This window comes from Prunus dulcis, chromosome 2, assembly GCF_902201215.1.
Source record: "Prunus dulcis chromosome 2, ALMONDv2, whole genome shotgun sequence".
In the NCBI taxonomy this organism is placed as follows: domain Eukaryota; kingdom Viridiplantae; phylum Streptophyta; class Magnoliopsida; order Rosales; family Rosaceae; genus Prunus; species Prunus dulcis.
This window is the reverse complement of record NC_047651.1, coordinates 24,121,168-24,140,393: the sequence shown is the minus strand read 5'-3', so window position 1 is coordinate 24,140,393 and position 19,226 is coordinate 24,121,168. Positions and strand designations below refer to the sequence as shown.

At 36.9% G+C, this 19,226-nt stretch overlaps 1 protein-coding gene and 3 long non-coding RNA genes across 5 annotated transcripts; 3 read left to right on the top strand and 1 right to left on the bottom strand.

The window, feature by feature from the left end:
- Window positions 1–3,458: 3,458 nt before the first annotated feature.
- LOC117619398 lies at window positions 3,459–3,834 on the top strand. The gene is made up of 2 exons (XR_004584560.1): window positions 3,459–3,551; window positions 3,669–3,834. It is a non-coding gene; the product is annotated as an uncharacterized LOC117619398 (long non-coding RNA).
- Window positions 3,835–6,955: 3,121 nt separating this feature from the next.
- Window positions 6,956–7,679, bottom strand: LOC117619659. 2 transcript variants are annotated; one of them, XR_004584599.1, is made up of 3 exons: window positions 7,563–7,679; window positions 7,333–7,466; window positions 6,956–7,185 (listed from the first exon to the last, which is right to left on the bottom strand). It is a non-coding gene; the product is annotated as an uncharacterized LOC117619659 (long non-coding RNA). The 2 variants fall into 2 exon arrangements; XR_004584600.1 differs by having other exon boundaries at window positions 7,333–7,463.
- A 2,690-nt stretch (window positions 7,680–10,369) lies between these two features.
- LOC117619707 lies at window positions 10,370–11,339 on the top strand. The gene is made up of 2 exons (XR_004584607.1): window positions 10,370–10,558; window positions 10,992–11,339. It is a non-coding gene; the product is annotated as an uncharacterized LOC117619707 (long non-coding RNA).
- A 776-nt stretch (window positions 11,340–12,115) lies between these two features.
- Window positions 12,116–14,720, top strand: LOC117619070 (protein HOTHEAD-like). The gene is made up of 5 exons (XM_034348892.1): window positions 12,116–12,283; window positions 12,372–13,016; window positions 13,181–13,581; window positions 13,790–14,343; window positions 14,453–14,720. Exons 1-5 carry the CDS (start codon window positions 12,196–12,198, stop codon window positions 14,511–14,513), a joined length of 1,749 nt encoding a protein of 582 aa, XP_034204783.1. The 5' UTR covers window positions 12,116–12,195; the 3' UTR covers window positions 14,514–14,720.
- Window positions 14,721–19,226: the final 4,506 nt, after the last annotated feature.

Here is a 19,226-nt window from a genome sequence, read left to right as displayed (position 1 = left end):
TGATTTGTGGTCAATATTGAATATATTTTGGAAAGGCTACTGTACTTAGTTTTTTGGTAAATCATCAAGTGCTTCGGTTGCTTGGTGATTAATTGAATTCATTCTTCTTTCATATTGCATTCATATGCATATCGGTGACTCATACGATTGAGGGCACAAAGACTGTGGTGGCAGTTTTCCTCCGGCGAGCTTGAAGCAATCGTGACCAGTATTGCGTTCAACATAAGGAGTGTCGAAGATCATCCCGTGACAGAAGTTGAGTTACGAAGAAGTCGGTAAACATTATCTAGAATGAGTCTAGGATAAGTGTGTGTGTACTTCTTGTAATCATCGTTCTATAGTGGATTTGAGTTGGACTGAGGAGTCCCGTGGATTTTCCCCCCACGTAAAATAATTCTCTGCGTGTTTATTTTAAGCTTTGCACATCTCAGGATTGATAACTCATATCAATCCTGCTTCAAAGGTTGATCATTATTTATTGCAAAAAATTCGAATTAGCTTGTTTAACATTCTCCAGGCATATATAGATATCCTACAGGTATTTTCAGACTTGCTTGATGGGATGGGCCTCTCTGGTTCCCTGCCACCAACTTAATCCAAAGTTCCATCTTCCAGGAAGCACGTACAAATGTTTATTCATGGAAGGGAGGCATTGTGGCTTGTGCTTTCACAATTTCTTTCTTTCTTTTAGGTCTTCCACAGCAGAGGGATGGTGGTGATTATGCGCTAATGGGAAATTTGTGTCACACTGTGACACTGTCGTGGAGAATAGGATAGGAGTGATAAGTGGGGACTATTACCGTGATGTCACTTCCAAAGGGTATAGTGCTCAAATGTGGTTGAAATATGTTTCAAGATAATTGCCTTTACGACTTTGTCCACCAATTAAAATAAATGAATCTTAATTGTGTTTCCCATCACTTAATTCAATTTAATTGGATGACCATGTTTGAGATGTTTTCCCTGAAAAATGGTGGATGGTGACGCCAATTATAGGGTTTTGCCTAATTAATGGCATAGGCTTCAAAAGCACCTTATTATGAATCTTATCTGCACAGAAGATATCATAAATTAACAGTTGGTAGTTATGTAGTTGGTAGTTTTTAGTCTGACTTGCCTTTATATAGGATTTTTGCTATAGAGCTGATTTTGATGATTGGGGAAGCTTTACTCATGTCCGTCGCTAATGAGATGTCTCTCTTTGTAAAAACAGTCATATTTTGCACATAGAGTATACTACTTTTCTATGAAATCAGTTCATATTTATATGCATACACACAAAGTAACCGAACCCTAGAGATGGCCCTGGATTGAACATTTATGGGTAGGATGCCGGATGAAGAAAAGAGAAAACTTGAAAACCAAACTAATGTTTTACCAATATTGAACAAAAATTGATCAAATTGAAACAGGATGGGCAATTAGGGATTGCCAGTGCCACTCCTACCAAACAAATTTAAACCATTCATGAACATATTCCACTACAACTTACAAGCCGCCTACCTGAGTAGTTATGGTAGAGGCATCTGTCTAAAATTGTACCCATATGACAACAATCATATGCCAAACAGTATATTATATACATCAATCTTTGGATGTTATACTTATACGACAACAATCATATGCCAAACAGTACATTGAAAGCATGGAGTGTGGGACCATTGCTAATAAGGATTATATGTTTATATTAGCAAATACATGAAAATAAAGGATACAATATCACATAAGCTAACATCCAAAGCAAGGCATTATTGAGAATATTAATGCGCCTTTGACAAAAATGAATTATTGATTTAATAGGCTACTTGTATAATAATAATTATATTATTTTCGTGACTTATCTTCTTTTCTTTTTTTCTTTTTTTTAAATTGGGGTGGGTTCGAATTGGAGTGCCATCAGGGAGGGGGAAGCCACTACTCCCATTGGCTGTGACTATCTTCTTTCAATCATACATCTCAACTCTTTACCGACCTGGACACTCTCCGCCGACTGATTAAATGCATTCCGATGAAAATTCCCGACTTGTGTGGCTATAGCATCCCCAATAAAGTTCCAAACCCTCCAATAGGTCAACCTCTCATCTCTTGGTTGTGCGTTGGGAAATTGGGAACGATGGTTTGGTCCACCCCTACACCAAAAACAAAAGAAAATAAAAAAGAGCTAATAATTTGGTCCGTCTATATTGCCAATGTATATGGTTGGCTGATGACTTGGTCAGCTGGTTCATAAAGCCAAGCATTTGGAGCACGCCATAAGGCAAAAGTCCAAAAAGATCTCAAGACCCATTTGGCAAAAGAATACGTCAAAGACTCTAGGCAATGGCAGCAAGCACAACTTTTGAACTTCTTTAGTTGCTTGCGTTAGTCTTTACATGATAGTTACAGGGTTTTTTTCCTTGTTCTAGGTAGTGAGTGGGGGAGGAAGGCCCGCCTCTAAATCCTCACGCAATTTGCCACTTTCCCCAGCACACAATTTGCCACCCCACATTTTCCGCCACTACCTATCTTTCTCTTCTTGATCTTTTTGGTTCTTTTCAGTTATTAAAACCCATGACCAGCATAATATTTCTAATAATTACCTTCATGTCCAAATTGATATTCCCCTAGAACATACACAAATTCTATATTAATATAAAGTTTTGGTATCTGAGTGTATATATATATATATATATATATATATATATATATATCTTCTAGTAGCAGTCGCACTGTAGCAGAATATAAAAGTTGTTCATGTTCAACACCTAAGTTGCAGCCTCTCTGACTAATAGACAACTCCCACCTGCCAGAATTGAAAAATATATACTGATTGATTGTCGTAAAAACTAAAACAGAGCTTCTTTCTACCATTAAAAAAGAAACACCATGCATGAAATTAAACTATAAAATTCATAATAAAACCTTAGAAACTAAACCTGTCCTTTTCAGTAATTCAATATAGTAGCAGTCTCTCTATAAGCCAAGTCCACGTTGAACCCAACTCCCCTCCCTACGCAAACAACCAAAAACCTCTCTTTCTTTCTTCACATAAATGCAAACATATCTTTGCTACACACATGTACCTATATATACAAAGACCCAGCCTTCTTTATGTTTCATCAACAAAACCCCATAACCTCATCAGCTCTCTTTTTCTTTTTCTTTTTCATTTTATGGCATCAAAGCCTATGGCTGATGCAGCCTCTTGGTACTGCGCCACAATCCTATTGGCCTTGATCTTGTTTGCTTCCATCAGAGAGAACGATTCTATGCCGGAAAACGACCCGGTTCGAGGGGCTAAACACTTTGTGATCAACCGGCCCTGTGATGAAATTTATGTGGTCGGAGAAGGCGAGACCCTCCACACCATCAGTGACAAGTGCAGCGACCCCTTTATCGTGGAGCGCAACCCGCATATCCATGACCCGGATGATGTTTTCCCTGGCCTCGTCATCAAGATCACTCCTTCCAGACCTTGATCAATTTCCTCATGCACTAGTATATATTTTGAGAGACTATATATATATATATATATATATATTCTCTTCTTCTCTAGCAGTAGCTAGCAACTTGTAAGTTGTAACACATACAGAGATCAATCATGAATTTCATTTCATAGATAGAAAGTCAAATTTACTGCCAGTTTTTTTCTCCTTCTTCTTATTCTTCTTAATTTTTCAAATGAACAGGTACTGTTTTTTTTCTTTTCGGTTTTTCCCTTCACGGCTTAATGTTAGAGGCTCAGACTTTTTACTCAGAGGGGTCCCCTATGACTCTATGAGCCCAGTTGGCTTGTGTAATATATTTATATCATCTGTATGAAATGAATGAAATCGACAGAAAATTAAAGCTCTTTGTATTTGCTTTTATTCTTATCCTCATCCATGCTTCACATATATTTTGGCTTTTCCATGGCTTTACTCACGGGAGATTCATTGATAAGGAAATCTCATGTCAAAACTTGAATTTATGCATTAATTAACGACTTTTTGTTTCCTTCCTGTTAATTCCTTTGTCTTTGGCTCTCTGTGCCTGGGGACAGGTTTTTGAGTCATCTTTCGGAGAGAAGAAAGAACCAAATTTGTGAATAAGAAAATAATATACACAACTAAAAAAACAGTTTTAAATTAGGTAAGTAAAGTAAGTAGCAACGAAATGGGTATGGCATGCAGATGCAGTTGGGAAGACGACAGTAGGCTCAGAGCAGCCATCAACTTTGTCTCTAAACCAAGAAAGAATTCAACCTCTTTCAAGAAATTGAAAATAATAATTCGCTTCTAATACTTTTACAAATTTTCGTTTTACGTTGTTTGTAATTACACGTTTGCCGTATGCTTTTTGTTTTTAAAGTTAAGCAGCCATCGACTCAGCCGACCATATCGCCTAATAACCATGACTTGACATGTTCATCAAAATTGATTGGACTATATTTTCATTATGCAAAATGTTTCTTTCAAATCTCTTTTAATTACGTAATTATGATCAAAACGATGGATGATTATCCAGGAAAACGTTCAAATTGGGTCATAAGAATGGACACCTCAACATTTATAATTTATTAGCATGGTTGACAATCTTTTTGTGAAACTTATATTTAAACGCATAATAATCTAAAAGTAAATTTAGATTTTAAAAGTAAAAGTTTTTTTCAAAAAAGACAGAAAAACCTCTCAACTTTCGAACCAAATACATGCAAATGTAAAGGATTTATTAGGAAATTCAAAAATAAATAAGAGCAATTTTGTCCATTTGGCTTCTTTTAAAAAATTTCTCTCTTTTGTCATTTTCTAAAGTCTCCCGTGAACATGTTACATGTTTGATAGCTGAATCCAAACCAAAACCAACGACGTGCTATGTGCTTCAAACTTCCACATACACTAGGGATAAAGTTGACTGGCTCAACCAAGCAAGCAAGCAAGCAAAAATAAATATAAATATAAAATGGGAACACATAGAGAGAAAGCTATCAGCAACCTATAACTTGGGTAGGGATTAGAGGCGGATTCAGGATTTGATAACTGGCTGGGATAAACTTACACATTAAACTCAACGACACGAGTGAACGAAGCCAATAAGAGTTTTCTAAAGCCCAAGCCCAAATTCTAAGTTGTGCTCCACTCTGTCCATACACTAAACACCAAATATGTAAATTTTTTTTTTTAAAAAAAATAGGAAAATCACTTTTGGGCTTAAAAAAAGAAGAAGCATACATTCATTTGAACCCCAATAAACCATTATGACAAAAAAAAAAAAAAAAAGAAGAAGAAAAAACCATTCTTTTTAGGCTTAAAAGAACATATCAGATAATTTCTTCAACATTGAGAAACCTAATTCACAATTCAAAATTATAATTTCACAAGCCCCAATTCAATTAAGAAATCCTAATTTGACAAGCGATAAATTCAATTTATCAGAACAAACCCAAATTCTACAAGAGAGACGCATCAAAGAAAAAAGAGAGAATCATGAAGAAGATGATTTGGAAAAAAAAAAAAAAAAAAAAGGAAAGAGAGAAAAGTGACACGGAGAAAGAGAAAAAGGAAAAAATGTTCATTATTTAAAGGAAAGTGCCACTCTACAAGAAAAGCATGATGGAAAAAGTTTCGGACAAATCAAGCGTACTATGTATTACAATATCTTCTTCCATACATACCCCAAATTTGAGGTTCCATCAAGCTTTCAACACATTAAAATGAATCCAACTTCAACAAAAATACAATCCAAATTCAAATGAATCCAACTTCAACAAAAATTCAATCCAAATTCAATCCAACTTCAACATCATCAAAATGAATCCAACTTCAACAAAAATACAATCCAAATTAAATCCAACTTCAATCCAACTTCAACATCATCAAAATGAATCCAACTTCAACAAAAATACAATCCAAATTAAATCCAACTTCAACATATAAATTACAACCCAAATTAAATCAAACTTCAACAAAATAAGTTCCAAAATAAATTACTAGCCAAATACAACCCAAATTCAATCCAAATATACATTACAACCCAAATTAAATTCCTCCTAACATTGAAAAGTAGTTGGAGCTATGGTGCTAGGTGTGGATGAACTCATAATATCTACATAAAAAAAACATAAACCCATTAAAACATTAGTCCAACATACATATTATATAATACATTAATAAAGCTAATAAAGCTGGTGAAAAACTGAACAGCAACAGCAGTAATAAAGCTAAACAAAAATATGCAAAACTGCAAAACTGCAAAACTGCAAAACTGAAAAACTGAAAAACTGAAAAACTGAAAAGCAACAGCAGTAATAAAGCAAAACAAAAATATGCAAAACTGAAAATCTGCAAAACTGAAAAACTACAAAACTGAAAAACTGAAAAATATTGTAGCAAATCTGTTATACACTGTCAATTAATCAATTAATCAATTTGAATGCACAACCAATTAATAAATTTGAATGCACACTAGTAAATCAAACCGAAACAACAAACAAAAGTCAACTACAAGCTAACAACACTTAACTAGAAAGCAACTGAAAAACAGAAACCAATTAACTAGACTTGAGCCAAGCAAGAAAATAAAGGGTTTCAAATTGCAGTTTTGACAAATCTGACATCTGTTCAGTTTTTAGCCTTTAACTTTCAAACCACTAGCCCAATTTTGACATTCTTTGCATCATTGGATTCAGCACGAAAAAACAAAGAACCCTACGCAAGCCAATTTCTCAAAATAGTTGCCTATGACAGCAGTAATAAAGCAAAACGAAAAACTGAAAATCTCAAAATCTGCAAAACTGCAAAATTGAAAAAATTGAATGCACAATATGAGCACAAACCGAAACACCATATCTAATTCCCTAAACAAATAATGAGCAGAAGAAATATACAGTCATGAAAGTTTGATAAAAATACAAATGCAAACAGAGATAACAATATTGAAGATTAACAACTTGGCTTAATTGTTTTGAAACTTTGAACTTCTCAAGTAGTGGAAAACATAAAATAAAATATGATTCGTGCTTTCACTCTTTCATTTTCTAAGCAAACAACCAGAGGATATAACTAAATATACAAAAGGACAACAAAATCCCAACGAATAAAAGAACAAAAATTTGCGAGAAATGAACCTGTTTCAAGTTGCAGAAACCTTCATAGATGGCAAGAACAACAGAGTCGAACGCTTTCACAGGGGAAAGAAGTGACGACTTCCCATCTTGATCCACAATTTCTACACATACCCAATTCATCAAAACCAGTTAGTTTTTTTTTAAAAAAAACACCAGCCACTTTGACCAGAGCCCAAGTAAGCAGCTCTCTGCTCTTGGAGTCCAGCTTCACTCCGACCACAACATTTACAGAAGAGTGAGAAATTCACCTTTGGCACAGAGAGAGTCTTCAATGGAAAACTGACGAGGAGGAGTGCACGGACGGCTGCGTCAATGGGAGAAAAAAAAGGAGTGCGAAGCTGCAACCTACTCCAGAAATATGGATGATGATCTGCACGAACTGCTGATGGAGGACATAGAGATGGTCAGACAGAGAATCGAAGGGGGAAAAGAAACAAAACGAAAAAACAAAGAAAAAAGAAAGCCAGAAGAATTGAACCTGCTTGCGTGACGAGGACGACGGCGCGACGGCTGAAGAAGAACAAGGATGGCTGCAACAATGGTTTCACGCAGAGGAAAGGAAAGGTTCTTCGGGTTCGGCCGCTCTGAAATCAGAGAGAGGGAGAGGAAAAAAATCGAAGAAGGAAGAAGAAACCCCTAAATCGTGTGTTTTAGTTGTGATGATCCTCTGTGTGTGTGCGTACAGTAGTATTTTAGATAGCCAATACAAAACAGCCACATGTTAACTATATATAAAATATAAATATATAAAATATATATTAATTAATTATATTGGACCGGTTCGGATTGGACCGGTTCCTTGTAGTAGAAAACCGGAACCGGAACCGGTCTGAACCGGTCCGGTTCGGATTTGACTCGGTTTTTGACTTTTTTAGTCAACACGGTTTTTTTCGGATTTTTTCGGTTTGGTTTGGTTCGGTTTTGCGGTTTTGCGGTTCTAATGCCCACCCCTATCAATAGGGCCCTCTCCATCTTTAGCCTTTGATAGATTATATCGACACACCACATATTAGTAAAGCCGTCCCACAATAATTTTTTCGTTTCGGAATCTTTTTGTAGTGGGAAAATGTGTCATATATAATCAACAAAATTATACAACCATAGAAGGATAAGGATAAATTGGCCATTGACCCCAAAAAAAAGAATTAGAAGGAAAAATTGGTCTGGCCCATTAGTCAAATAAACAAGGCATACACCACAAACTCGGACATGGGGTTAGACCCGTGCATATTTTAAACGTTGGGCCTCTTGTCCGGCTTCAGCTTTAAAAAACGACAACGTGCATTCGTGACCCAACTGCCAGCGGATTTACTACCCCAAATAAACGACCTCGATGCTGAAAGCAACACAGTCATTATTAGAGCAACTCCATCCATTTGCCTTTAGCCATGACAAGGGTGGAGCTAGGGCGACAACTATTCACGTGAATAGTGGTTGCCCTTACAAATAGTAATTTGTGTTTCCACCCGTTGCTCTAACTAAGGGCAATTACTATTTATTTTTTTGTTTTTTCCTCATATTTTTTAATAAAAATAATTAATTTGGGTAATACTTTCAGATAAGATTTTCGGGTTCCTACGTGTCAAGACTATTCATAATCAGATAAAATTTCCGGATAAGATTTTTGGATTCAAATTTCGGATGAATTTCAAAGTTCAAATTTCATATAAATTTTTGGGTTCAAATTTCGAATGAATTTGGGTTCAAATTTCAGAAAAATTTGGGTTCAAATTTCAGATAAATTTGGGTTCAAATTTCAGATAAATTTAGGTTCAAATTTCGAATGAATTTCAAAATTCAAATTTCATACAAATTAGGGTTCAAATTTCGGATGAATTTCAAATTTCAGATAAGATTTTCATCCAATAAAATCAAGCCACGTGGCATGTCTATCTTGCCAAAATTTTCTATAAAACCAGAGGCTCAGCTCATACTTCTCACACCACATCTTTCTATATTTTCATTTCTCAGAGTTTAGAATTCATACTTCTTTCATTCTCAATGGAAGAATTTAGGAGATGCTTGGAGAGGCAAGAGTGAGAAACAAACGAGAGAAACCGTAGAGCAGATGAAATCAATGAGTTGCAGAGACGAGTCGATGAGCAAGTTCTCATAGCAGTGGCTTTGCAAGAAGAAGAGAACCAAGGTCGCCGCCGTGGTTCACAAGTCGGCCGGCGCCAGAATGTGGAAAGACATAGGCATTCTCGGGGTAAGAATCTTTTGGAAGATTATTTTATCCCAACTTCTTTGTACTCTGATGTTGATTTTCGAAGGAGATTTAGAATGCAACCTCATTTGTTCAATAAAGTCATGCATGATATTTGCAATTATGATGCATACTTTGTTCAAAAGTGTGATGCTGCTGGGGTTTTGGGGCTTCTTCCAGAGCAAAAGCTTACAGCTGTTATACGAATGTTGGCGTATGGAGTATCTGCTGATCAGGTGGATGAGATTGCCCGGATGGGGAAGTCCATTACGTTGGAGGCTTTGGTAAGATTTTGTCAAGCTGTTGAAACTCTGTACACTATGGACTACCTGCGTAGGCCTACTGGATAATGCCATCTCCGTACGAGTAGACCCCGGAATTTTTTCACAAAATTCAGCATGAATTTTTTTCCACATATGAAAAAATTTCATTTCATTGCCGGACACGGGACAATGACAAATTTGGAGCCAAGCCTCACACAAGGAAACATCTTCCATTGTGCTCCAAGCCCCTCCGGTTTCGATAGAAGAAGCCATAAAAATATGAAATCAAAATGCTAGATGAAAAAGAGGAAAATGTTGAGTAAAAAGAGTGAATAATAGTAGAAGTATAATGAAATGTAAGAGTATTGGTGTTGAAAGTGAAGGGTATTGATAGGTATTTATAGAAAAAAAAATATAAGAATTTTTAAAAAAAATTTACGATTTTTTTTCATATTTTTTTTGCCCAAAAAAGCCTCAGCCGTTGGATTAATTTGGAGAAGCAGATCGGAAGGCTGGGGAGGCGACACGTGGCACACAACCGTTGGAGCTGGCGTCGCGCTGACGTCAGCGCGCGCTAGTTCAAATTTTTTTACCGCAGGCGAGTGCATTGCACGCGCCAACGGTAAAAAAATTTGAAACGCGCTCGCTGACGTCAGCAACACGCGAGTTGGACCTCGGGCTGGTCTCGCCTTCAGGCTGGCCCGAGTTGGTGGGTCCCACACCACCCCCGGGCCTAGGCTGCACGCTAGAGCGACTTTTTTTTTTTTTCCTGCCCTCGCCTTGGGCTGGCCTGCATTGCTGGAGCTGCTCTTAGCGTCGTCTAGATAGCTCTCTCTTCTTCCTCGCGCCGAGTCTGCCTAGAGCCTCTTTTGCTGTGTATCCAGACATGGGGAAGAAGAGGAAAAAGCCAGGAAAAGGCAAAGAGAAAGCAGCGAAATCTGAGGAAAAAAGAGCTCACAGAGAGACTAGAAGCTCTCACCTGAGGATGACATCGATGCCATTTTGGTAATTTCATACTCGAACTCTGCATATATATCATTTTGTGCTTGTTAATTAGAGTTATGGATCATTTGAGAACAGCTGAAATAGTTTGTGGGAGTTTTAAACAGTGATTGAAAAATGGGGTTTTTCGCAATCGTTGTCTCTGATTTTTCGCAATCGTTGTCTGTGATTCCCATATGTATTTTATTTTGTGCTTGTTAATTAGAGTTATGGATCATTTGAGAACAACTGAAATAGTTTGTGGGAGTTTTAAATAGTGTTGGAATCGTTGTCTGTGATTCCCGCCCAAGATTCCTGTTTTGTTTTTGTTTTGAAGATTTTGCTCTCTATTCTCTATCTGATAGTTTATTTGCACCAAAGGTATGATTGTTGTGGAAATTCAGAATTCCCATCTAGATTCTTTGCAAGAATTTCCTAAATTGTATGTGTTTTGCAGAGAGATGAGAACGGGAACTCAAGATCTTAGGCGCTTATCGCTGAAACAAGACATGTTCGGCGAGGGTTCTCCGATCCGATGTGCCATTTTCTTCACTGTCCTCCTCCTAATAGCTAATACTGATATAGGAAAGGAAAGCCTTGGATGTTCCACTCAACGACCAGATGCAAATGTCACCTAACCTAAGGAGAGAAGTAATATTATATTAACTAGATTCGTGAGATGAGATGCTAACTAACTTAATACTTATGCATCCTTCCAAAGTATCATTTGACACTAAATCATAAGCAACCTAATCATGAATTTTGAATATCAATGTTATTGGATCATTTTGATTTGCGTCCTCAAGTCATGTAATGAATGTGCCTATATGTTAATGTTGAGTGTCATAATGTTGAGTGTCATAATGTTGATTAATTCTCAAATCATTCAATTATCCAACAAAATTTTCGAGCCGGGCAATCGAGCACGCAATTGAGCTGGAAAAGGATGGCTTCTTTTCTGTTTTTCCCAGAAGTGGAAAGACCTCCATTGGAATCAAGGCAAGCCAGGCAATTGAGCATGCAAAAAGACCTCCATTTATGTTTCTTTGAATTAATTGGATTCAACCAATACTTGTATGGGCAGTTGAGCAACTTGAAAAAAATTATCTGCAATTGCCACTAGTAGCTAGCAATAAACATTTGAATGTCAAGGCATGCAAAAATAGGCTCTGGGCCGGTACCAAAAATTTAACTGTTGAATAAGACTTCATCAAGATGTATGGAATAGAAGCTAAACCATACCATTAATAATTTAATATCATGTCAACTTTACTTGTTGCCTTTGTATATTCCTCAAAAAAACAATGATATTGATCATTTTCTACTAATTAGACACGATTAGCTAGCTAATCCCAAGTCAGTGAGCACTACTGGAAATGGTGTGTTCGTATTATCAAACTTCATGAAGGCCGTTGTATCTTTGCATGAGTAGGTGAAAAAATTAATGTTGTTGAACTATAAATGCATGACCTCTTTAATTAGGTCTTTTTGTGTGCACAAAGAACGTTAGGCCACTAGGCCTTAGGGTTTAGGGTTATTTAAAGGAGAGTAGCTGGTTTGGTTTTGGATAATTAATTCAAACAAGAACCCAGATCACAAATACATTGCAAAAATAAATTTTATTGTCTTTGGGGAAGGTGGTTAAATTGGAAACACACACAATGGGTTTGGGATCATGCATGATCACATTCTTTGGAGCTTTTCTTTCTGGGTTTCTCTTCTTTCTTCCCATTTCTTATTCAGATAAAGGTAAACAGGATCATATTTGTGTTGTGCAGATCAAATGTTTAATTAGAGACTGTTAATTAATTATCACCAGTTTGATTCATTTATGCAGCTCCGGACTACAAATTTGTCAAAGAAGCAACATCAGCTCCGGCAGTGGTTTACTATGACTACATAATCATTGGTGGTGGCACCGCCGGTTGTCCATTGGCCGCAACTCTGTCTCATGGTGCAACCATTTTAGTCCTTGAACGAGGCGGCTCGCCTTATGGCAATCCAAACATAACCAACATTGCCAACTTTGGCCCCACTCTTTTGGACACCTCTCCCACGTCCCCAGCCCAGCAATTCACCTCCGAGGACGGAGTTCACAACATCCGGGCACGCGTGCTAGGCGGTGGCTCAGCAGTGAACGCCGGGTTCTACACCCGTGCCAGCACACGTTACGTCAAGGAGGTTGGTTGGAACCATAATTTGGTCAACCAGTCTTATGAATGGGTTGAGAAAGTGGTGGCCTTCAAACCAGAGATTCTGCAGTGGGAGAATGCCTTGAGAGATGGTTTGCTTGAAGTGGGAGTGTTGCCCAACAATGAGTTTACCTATGATCATTTGTACGGGACTAAAGTTGGAGGGACTATTTTTGATGCAGAGGGGCATAGACACACTGCTGCAGATTTGCTTCAGTATGCAGACCCAAGAAAGATCACTGTCTATTTGCATGCAACTGTGCAGAAAATCTTGTTTAGATATATTCCTGGTAAGCGAATTTTTACTCTAGAAAAATCACATTTTTAATTGAGAAGAAAGCAGATATATGTTTAGTTGCTAGCTACCATTGGTTTTGAATTTTTGTTGGGTTTAATATTTATGAGCTTCATTACGGTGTGACTTGTTAAATATGTGCATCTATTTTTTATGCAGGAAGAGCAAGTCCACAAGCTTATGGTGTGATATATAAAGATGCATATGAGGTTAGGCACCAAGCATACCTAAAGAGGAACTCCAATAACAATGAGATAATCTTATCAGCTGGTGCTATTGGGAGCCCACAGCTGTTGATGCTGAGTGGCGTGGGGCCTGCTTACCATCTCCGGGCCCACGGTATCAAGGTGGTGGTGGACCACCCCATGGTGGGCCAGGGGATGGCTGATAATCCGATGAATGTTCTGCTCATTCCCTCACCAATCCCAGTTGAGGTCTCCCTGGTTCAAGTTGTGGGCATCACAAAGTTCAATAGCTACATTGAAGGAGCTAGCGGACTGAGCCTTTCTATTTCTTTGGCTCATAGGCTTTCCACTAACTTCAAGCGCTTCTTGAGCCAGGTTCCTATTTCTCACTTCTCTCATTCTCTGCCACCATATGCATTTTAAGCACATCACACATGTATTAGTTGTTAACTATGTGGTCAGATCACATATGAATTTCATAGTTTTAATTGAGACCTAATTAACCATGTGGGTTATTTGATGCGCACAGATATGCAAAAAGGGAACTAATTAATCAATGAGGGTTTGATTTTTACATTTGCAGACTGAGCACCCACCTTTCAGAGTTTTACCAGAAGCCATAGCCAGAGCTGCTGAGATGGTACATGGAATTGCGAACAGAACAATCAGAGCCGGAGTCATACTTGAAAAAATCATGGGTCCACTCTCCACAGGTCATCTTGCTTTGAGGAACACAAACCCTGATGACAATCCCTTTGTCACATTTAACTACTTCAAAGAACCAGAGGACCTAAGGAAGTGCATTGAGGGCATGAGGACCATTATAGATGTTGTGGACTCAAAAGCCTACTCAAAGTTCCGTTATAAAAACATGCCAGTGGAAGCTCTCATTGACCTGATGTTGACTCTGCCGGTGAACAGGAGGCGGAAGCACGCGAATGCCACGTTTTCGCTGGAACAATTTTGCATAGACACTGTGATGACCATATGGCACTATCATGGAGGGTGTCAAGTTGGGAGGGTTGTTGATAAAGGATATAGAGTTCTTGGTATTGATTCTCTGAGGGTTATTGATGGTTCAACGTTTTATCACACCCCGGGTGCTAATCCCCAAGCTACTGTCATGATGCTTGGAAGGCAAGTATACTTGGAAAACATATCATATATACATAATATTCTCGGAAAGCTTATACTAATTGCTGATTAAACCTTCATTTTGGTTTTGTTTGTTGTGCATGTGGTGCAGGTACATGGGGCAAAGGATTCAGCATGACAGAATAGTCCATGGATCAAAAAAGAAAAATTGATCTGGTCACTTATGTTTCCCAAACATGAAGTCAATTACTGATTATTGGAATATGTCTCTGAGACATTTGATTAATATTGTAGATATTGGAACCTAAAATTTTAAAATCTATATAGTTGATGTCAATTGATCAGATCAGGTATGGTTACCTGGTTCAAGCAAAACTGTCTGCACTCTGCTTGACTAGATTAGCCTTCCTGTGATTAAATATATGCCTTACTATTAAAACTGAATTAGCTTTAAAAAATAATTAGTTAGTTTTTGTTTATTTGTTAAGAACGTAATTAGGAAGGAAATTAGTAAGGAGGTGAGGATGACACAACACAACTGCAAGCACTTTTAGAACTTTTTATCACATGGGCTGCTCTAACTTCATGAAGTCCTTCAGCTAGGCTTTATTTTTATTTTTTTTTGGGTACATCGTTCGATAAAGAAATATTTGAAAAATGATTACCAAATAAACGAATGAGGCATTGTGCACAATCATGGCATGGTTAGAAAGAGATACCCACAGAAGGACTGACAGTGCAGCAGATTAACTAAAGTCAAACTAATTTGCAGATCCTATAATGATGGCTCACTATAAAAGTGAGACTCTTTTGTATTCAAGACAGAAATTACTAGTATACAGACGTAGGCAAAAAAGAAAAGAAGACGAATAAGATTAGGATATGCTGTTAACCCTTCTTTCTCAGCCCCTTATATGGGGAGGCATCTCCTTCCATCTACTTTTTTCCTGCTTTCAACTTCATTGCACATTTACATGGACACAGAGAGTGGAAGAATCTCATATGCTAGGAAAGAGCTTTCAAGGCTAGGATAAGGAGGAGAAAAATCTAGCAGCAGAATGAGCCCTGGCCCCAACAAAATCCCTGAAAAGCAGCCCTTGATGGATGTTCACAGCATAATCCTCAGGATATGCCATTTGTGCTTACTGGTTTATTCCATCTCTTGGAGTCTTTGAGCCCTTATATAACTTGTGCCGGGCCATCATTGAAACACAAGCAGAAGCAGCTATACAGACTAGAAGAAGTATACTTGTCAAATAAGCAAAGCAGTCATAGGGCTCCTCTTTCTTGGCAGGCACTGGTGACTGATGCAGCTGCAAATGTACAATCACTTTCATTGACCTGCCAAAGAAGAGTTGCCCTACGATTGCTTTGGCTTAATGAAATTTGCAGCCTATCTGATCATGCAGTAGAGCCCTGTCATGCAAAACATATACGGTAAGGTATAATATTAGGCTAGGCCAGCCAAGGATATACGTAGGTTTTGTCATATTTGAAAATAATGGTAGAGGTAGAGCTATAATACTGAAGTTATTTTTGTTGTACAAAGTTGTTTTGCTTTATGACTAAGCAAGTAGGCAACGTGACTTTGCACAATGCTGGGAAATCGTGTGATTTATATAGGTGGAATGGAAGGTGGAAGCCATATATACAAGCAATTACTAATTTCCCTGCTCCCTTTTGTCATTTGTGGCCATATATAGCTTTGTCTGAGAGGATGTTCTTGCTATGTGCTTATACAGTGCATATCAAAATAAAACAAGTCTGTATAAAAGACCAGTAAGTTTCTTTTCTACAGCTATTTTTGACACCGAAGGGAGGTCTAGCCGACCAATGAAGCCACTTTTTCAAAGTAATGGACTTCTTTTTGCTTCTTTTTGGATAAAGCAAAGAAGCAAAATACAACTTGATTTGGGATGCATAATTGTGATCATAGTCAGATATCCCCCATTCCTGGTCTGGAAAGTGTTTTTTTTAGGGCTCTTGTTTCTCGAAATGTCCTGCTCCGAGACTTTACGGCCCATCTTTGAAAATCTTTTTCCTTCATCATTATTCATCAGAAATACTATTATAATAAGGAGTTATGGAGAGGGTTCAATCCCATTATCCAATAAGAGGAAGAAAATATTTAACTTCAAACTTTTTTTAGTAATTGAATGATTGGATTGAAGCCCTCATTCAACCAAATCCCCTTATTGTAGCTTCTCCTTTCATTGATAGGGTCCTTATAAAACCACATATGGGGTTGTTTTATGGGCCTTGACCTTGCCAAGATCAAAGGAATAAAAGATGATGGGTTTTCATAACATCCCAAGTCCATAAATTACAAGTGGGTTTTCCTTTCACTATAAAACTTTAACTTCAATGGGCTTGGATTGCAAAGATTCATGAATGAATTTTAATTTTGAAGGCAGGCAGAGGTATTAGCAACCCAGACCCGTGTTAGAAATCAGAATTAGATAGATATGGCCACTTTGGAATTGCTATTATTTTTTTAAAAAGTTTCTTTTGATGTGCTTTGAAAATAATTAGTTGTAAAGTAAAGTAACTCTATGTTTGGTAAACAATATTTTTAAAGTGCTGTTAATACAAAAAGTAGTTTCATAACTATTTGGTAAATTTTAATATAAAACTGTTGTAACTGTGAATAATGATTAGGGTAAATTACTCAAATAGTCCTCAAACTTGTACGCGATTTATATTTTAGTCCCTAAATTAAATTATTAGTCCAAATGGTACATAAACTCTATTTTAATCGCTCATTTGATCCAACCGTTACATTTTCTGTTAAATGTAACCAAATTTTAGGGGTAAATACGATTTTTCATAATTAACAAATAAAATAGGGTTAAAATAAATACAAAATTAGAAAATAATTGAAGAAAAAGAGAGGAAAAAATCATGAGACCCAAACCCCCTCCCTTCAATTTCTTCTCCCCTATTCCAATTACTGAGTTTTTATTTTTTTAATTATTTTTTTATTTTAACGTACGAAATGACCAATTTGCCCTTATATTTAACAGCAATATTGACAGAATGTAACGGTTGGATCAAATGGGCGATTAAAATATAATTTATGTACCATTTGGACTAATATTTTAATTTATGGACCAAAATGTAAATCGCGTACAAGTTTGAGGACCATTTGAGTAATTTACCCTAATGATTAAAATAGACATGATGTTGAAAGCGTTATGCGCATATAGTGGTAATGGTGGTGGTGGAGGAGGTGGTGAAAGAGATAGAGGTGAAGGTGGTGGTGGCAGAGGAGGAGGAGGAGGAGGAGGATGTGGCCGTGGAGGTGAAGGTGGTGTCATTTTTAAAAATTAATGATGATATTTTGGGAATTAAAAAAATTCATTAAATGTTCATCTATGCTTCTTTTAAAAGCAGCTTTGAAAAGCAACTCAGAGTCTGCTTTTAAAAGCTACTGTCAAAAGGCCATTGCTTTTAAAATAATCGAGATATTTTATTTTTACCAAACACCTTAAAGTTAAACTGCTTAATTTTAAAGTGAAGCAGATTTTTGGCCAAAAAAAAAAACCCAAACAGAGCCATAGTCTAGTTAAGAGACAACCACATCTCAACCGTAGCCTGAACCTGATACTGACTAATATCATTCCAATAGGGTGAATGTTATTTCATTTATTTAAGAATGAATATTGACTGGTAAACCATAATTAAGGTTTATATTCTTCATTAGTTTGAAACTTTGAACTAAGATTTTCTTTGTATATTATACATAACATTTTTATATACAAATGTTGTTTAATTTTATATGTATAGAAGCAATGAAATATTAGACTATACATATATGCTTTGTGGCCCAATTGTAAGCAAAGCAACCATACCTTTCATTCATGTCGTTTTTGCTTTGCAATTAATTTCACACACAATCACATTCGTCCATTTTTATTTTATTTATATTTATTTTAGGTTGATCACACTCTCTTCTTATTTGGTAGACTACTTGTCCCTGTCTCCATAAATCACGAGGCAGCCCAGAAAATTACAAGCCTCTTAGTTTGAATGTGATGTGAGACAATGCCCCCCAATAATAATAAATTGTCTCTTTCCACAAGTTGAAGACTTGTAGCACGGCAGCAACCCAACCCATACATGTTGCTGCTGCCATCGAATTCATAAATTTTTCACTTGCCATACATATCATTGGGAATATCAGAGGGGGTAAATCGGTGCTAGTTTATCTTAGGAGACTTGTCAAGTTGAGACAGTTTCAACTGGAAATTACCAAAGAATTCATGATAATTTTTCTTTTTACTAAAAAAGATCAACGACTGAGATAATTGTCAAAATTTTATATACGCAACAAATTTTAGGTGAAAATATCACCGGGAGATGCAGTAATATTGTATCACTCAATAATTTCTCGAGGAGTGATTTAATTAGTTGATCAATTCAATGCTTCTCTTAATCCTCAAACTCCAAGAACATATTTCCTGCTTTCAAATTGTGATCTTTGAACTTGGAGAGCCCAAAGTCAATTATATGACATTTTTTCTTTTGGGTACATTACCGTCAATATGCGAGATATAACAAAATCTTTGTATGACTCTTTCCCATCAAAGATTTTAGATGAGTTGTAAAGCGTGTGATCAGCCTGTTGTTTCTTTATCTTTTTCTCTTTTGCTTTTTGCCTCATTCCAATACATCAAGGACACTCCAACTACTGGCTTTCTCTTTTTCCAGTTTGAGCTTTTCTCCCTCACGATATAAAGAATGGCTCCTACGCTCCAACTTTTGTTGGCACATGATTTAAATTTAAAAACCCAACAATTATTCAGCAGTTTATCTTAAATATTCTAAAATTTAAATAAGTTTCTATAAGAAAAGGAAAAAAAAAAAAAAGTTGGCTGTAGATGTCGTTTCTTCTAGAACGACCTGCGGATGAAACATTGGAGTGT

Excerpts from the sequence above, each read along its gene's own strand:
- LOC117619070 (XM_034348892.1), top strand. The coding sequence starts at position 12,196 with ATGGGTTTGGGATCATGCATGATCACATTCTTTGGAGCTTTTCTTTCT. Across the intron at positions 13,017-13,180 it reads CTTGTTTAGATATATTCCTG|GAAGAGCAAGTCCACAAGCT; the intron begins GTAAGCGAATTT and ends TTTTTTATGCAG. Across the intron at positions 14,344-14,452 it reads ACTGTCATGATGCTTGGAAG|GTACATGGGGCAAAGGATTC; the intron begins GCAAGTATACTT and ends CATGTGGTGCAG.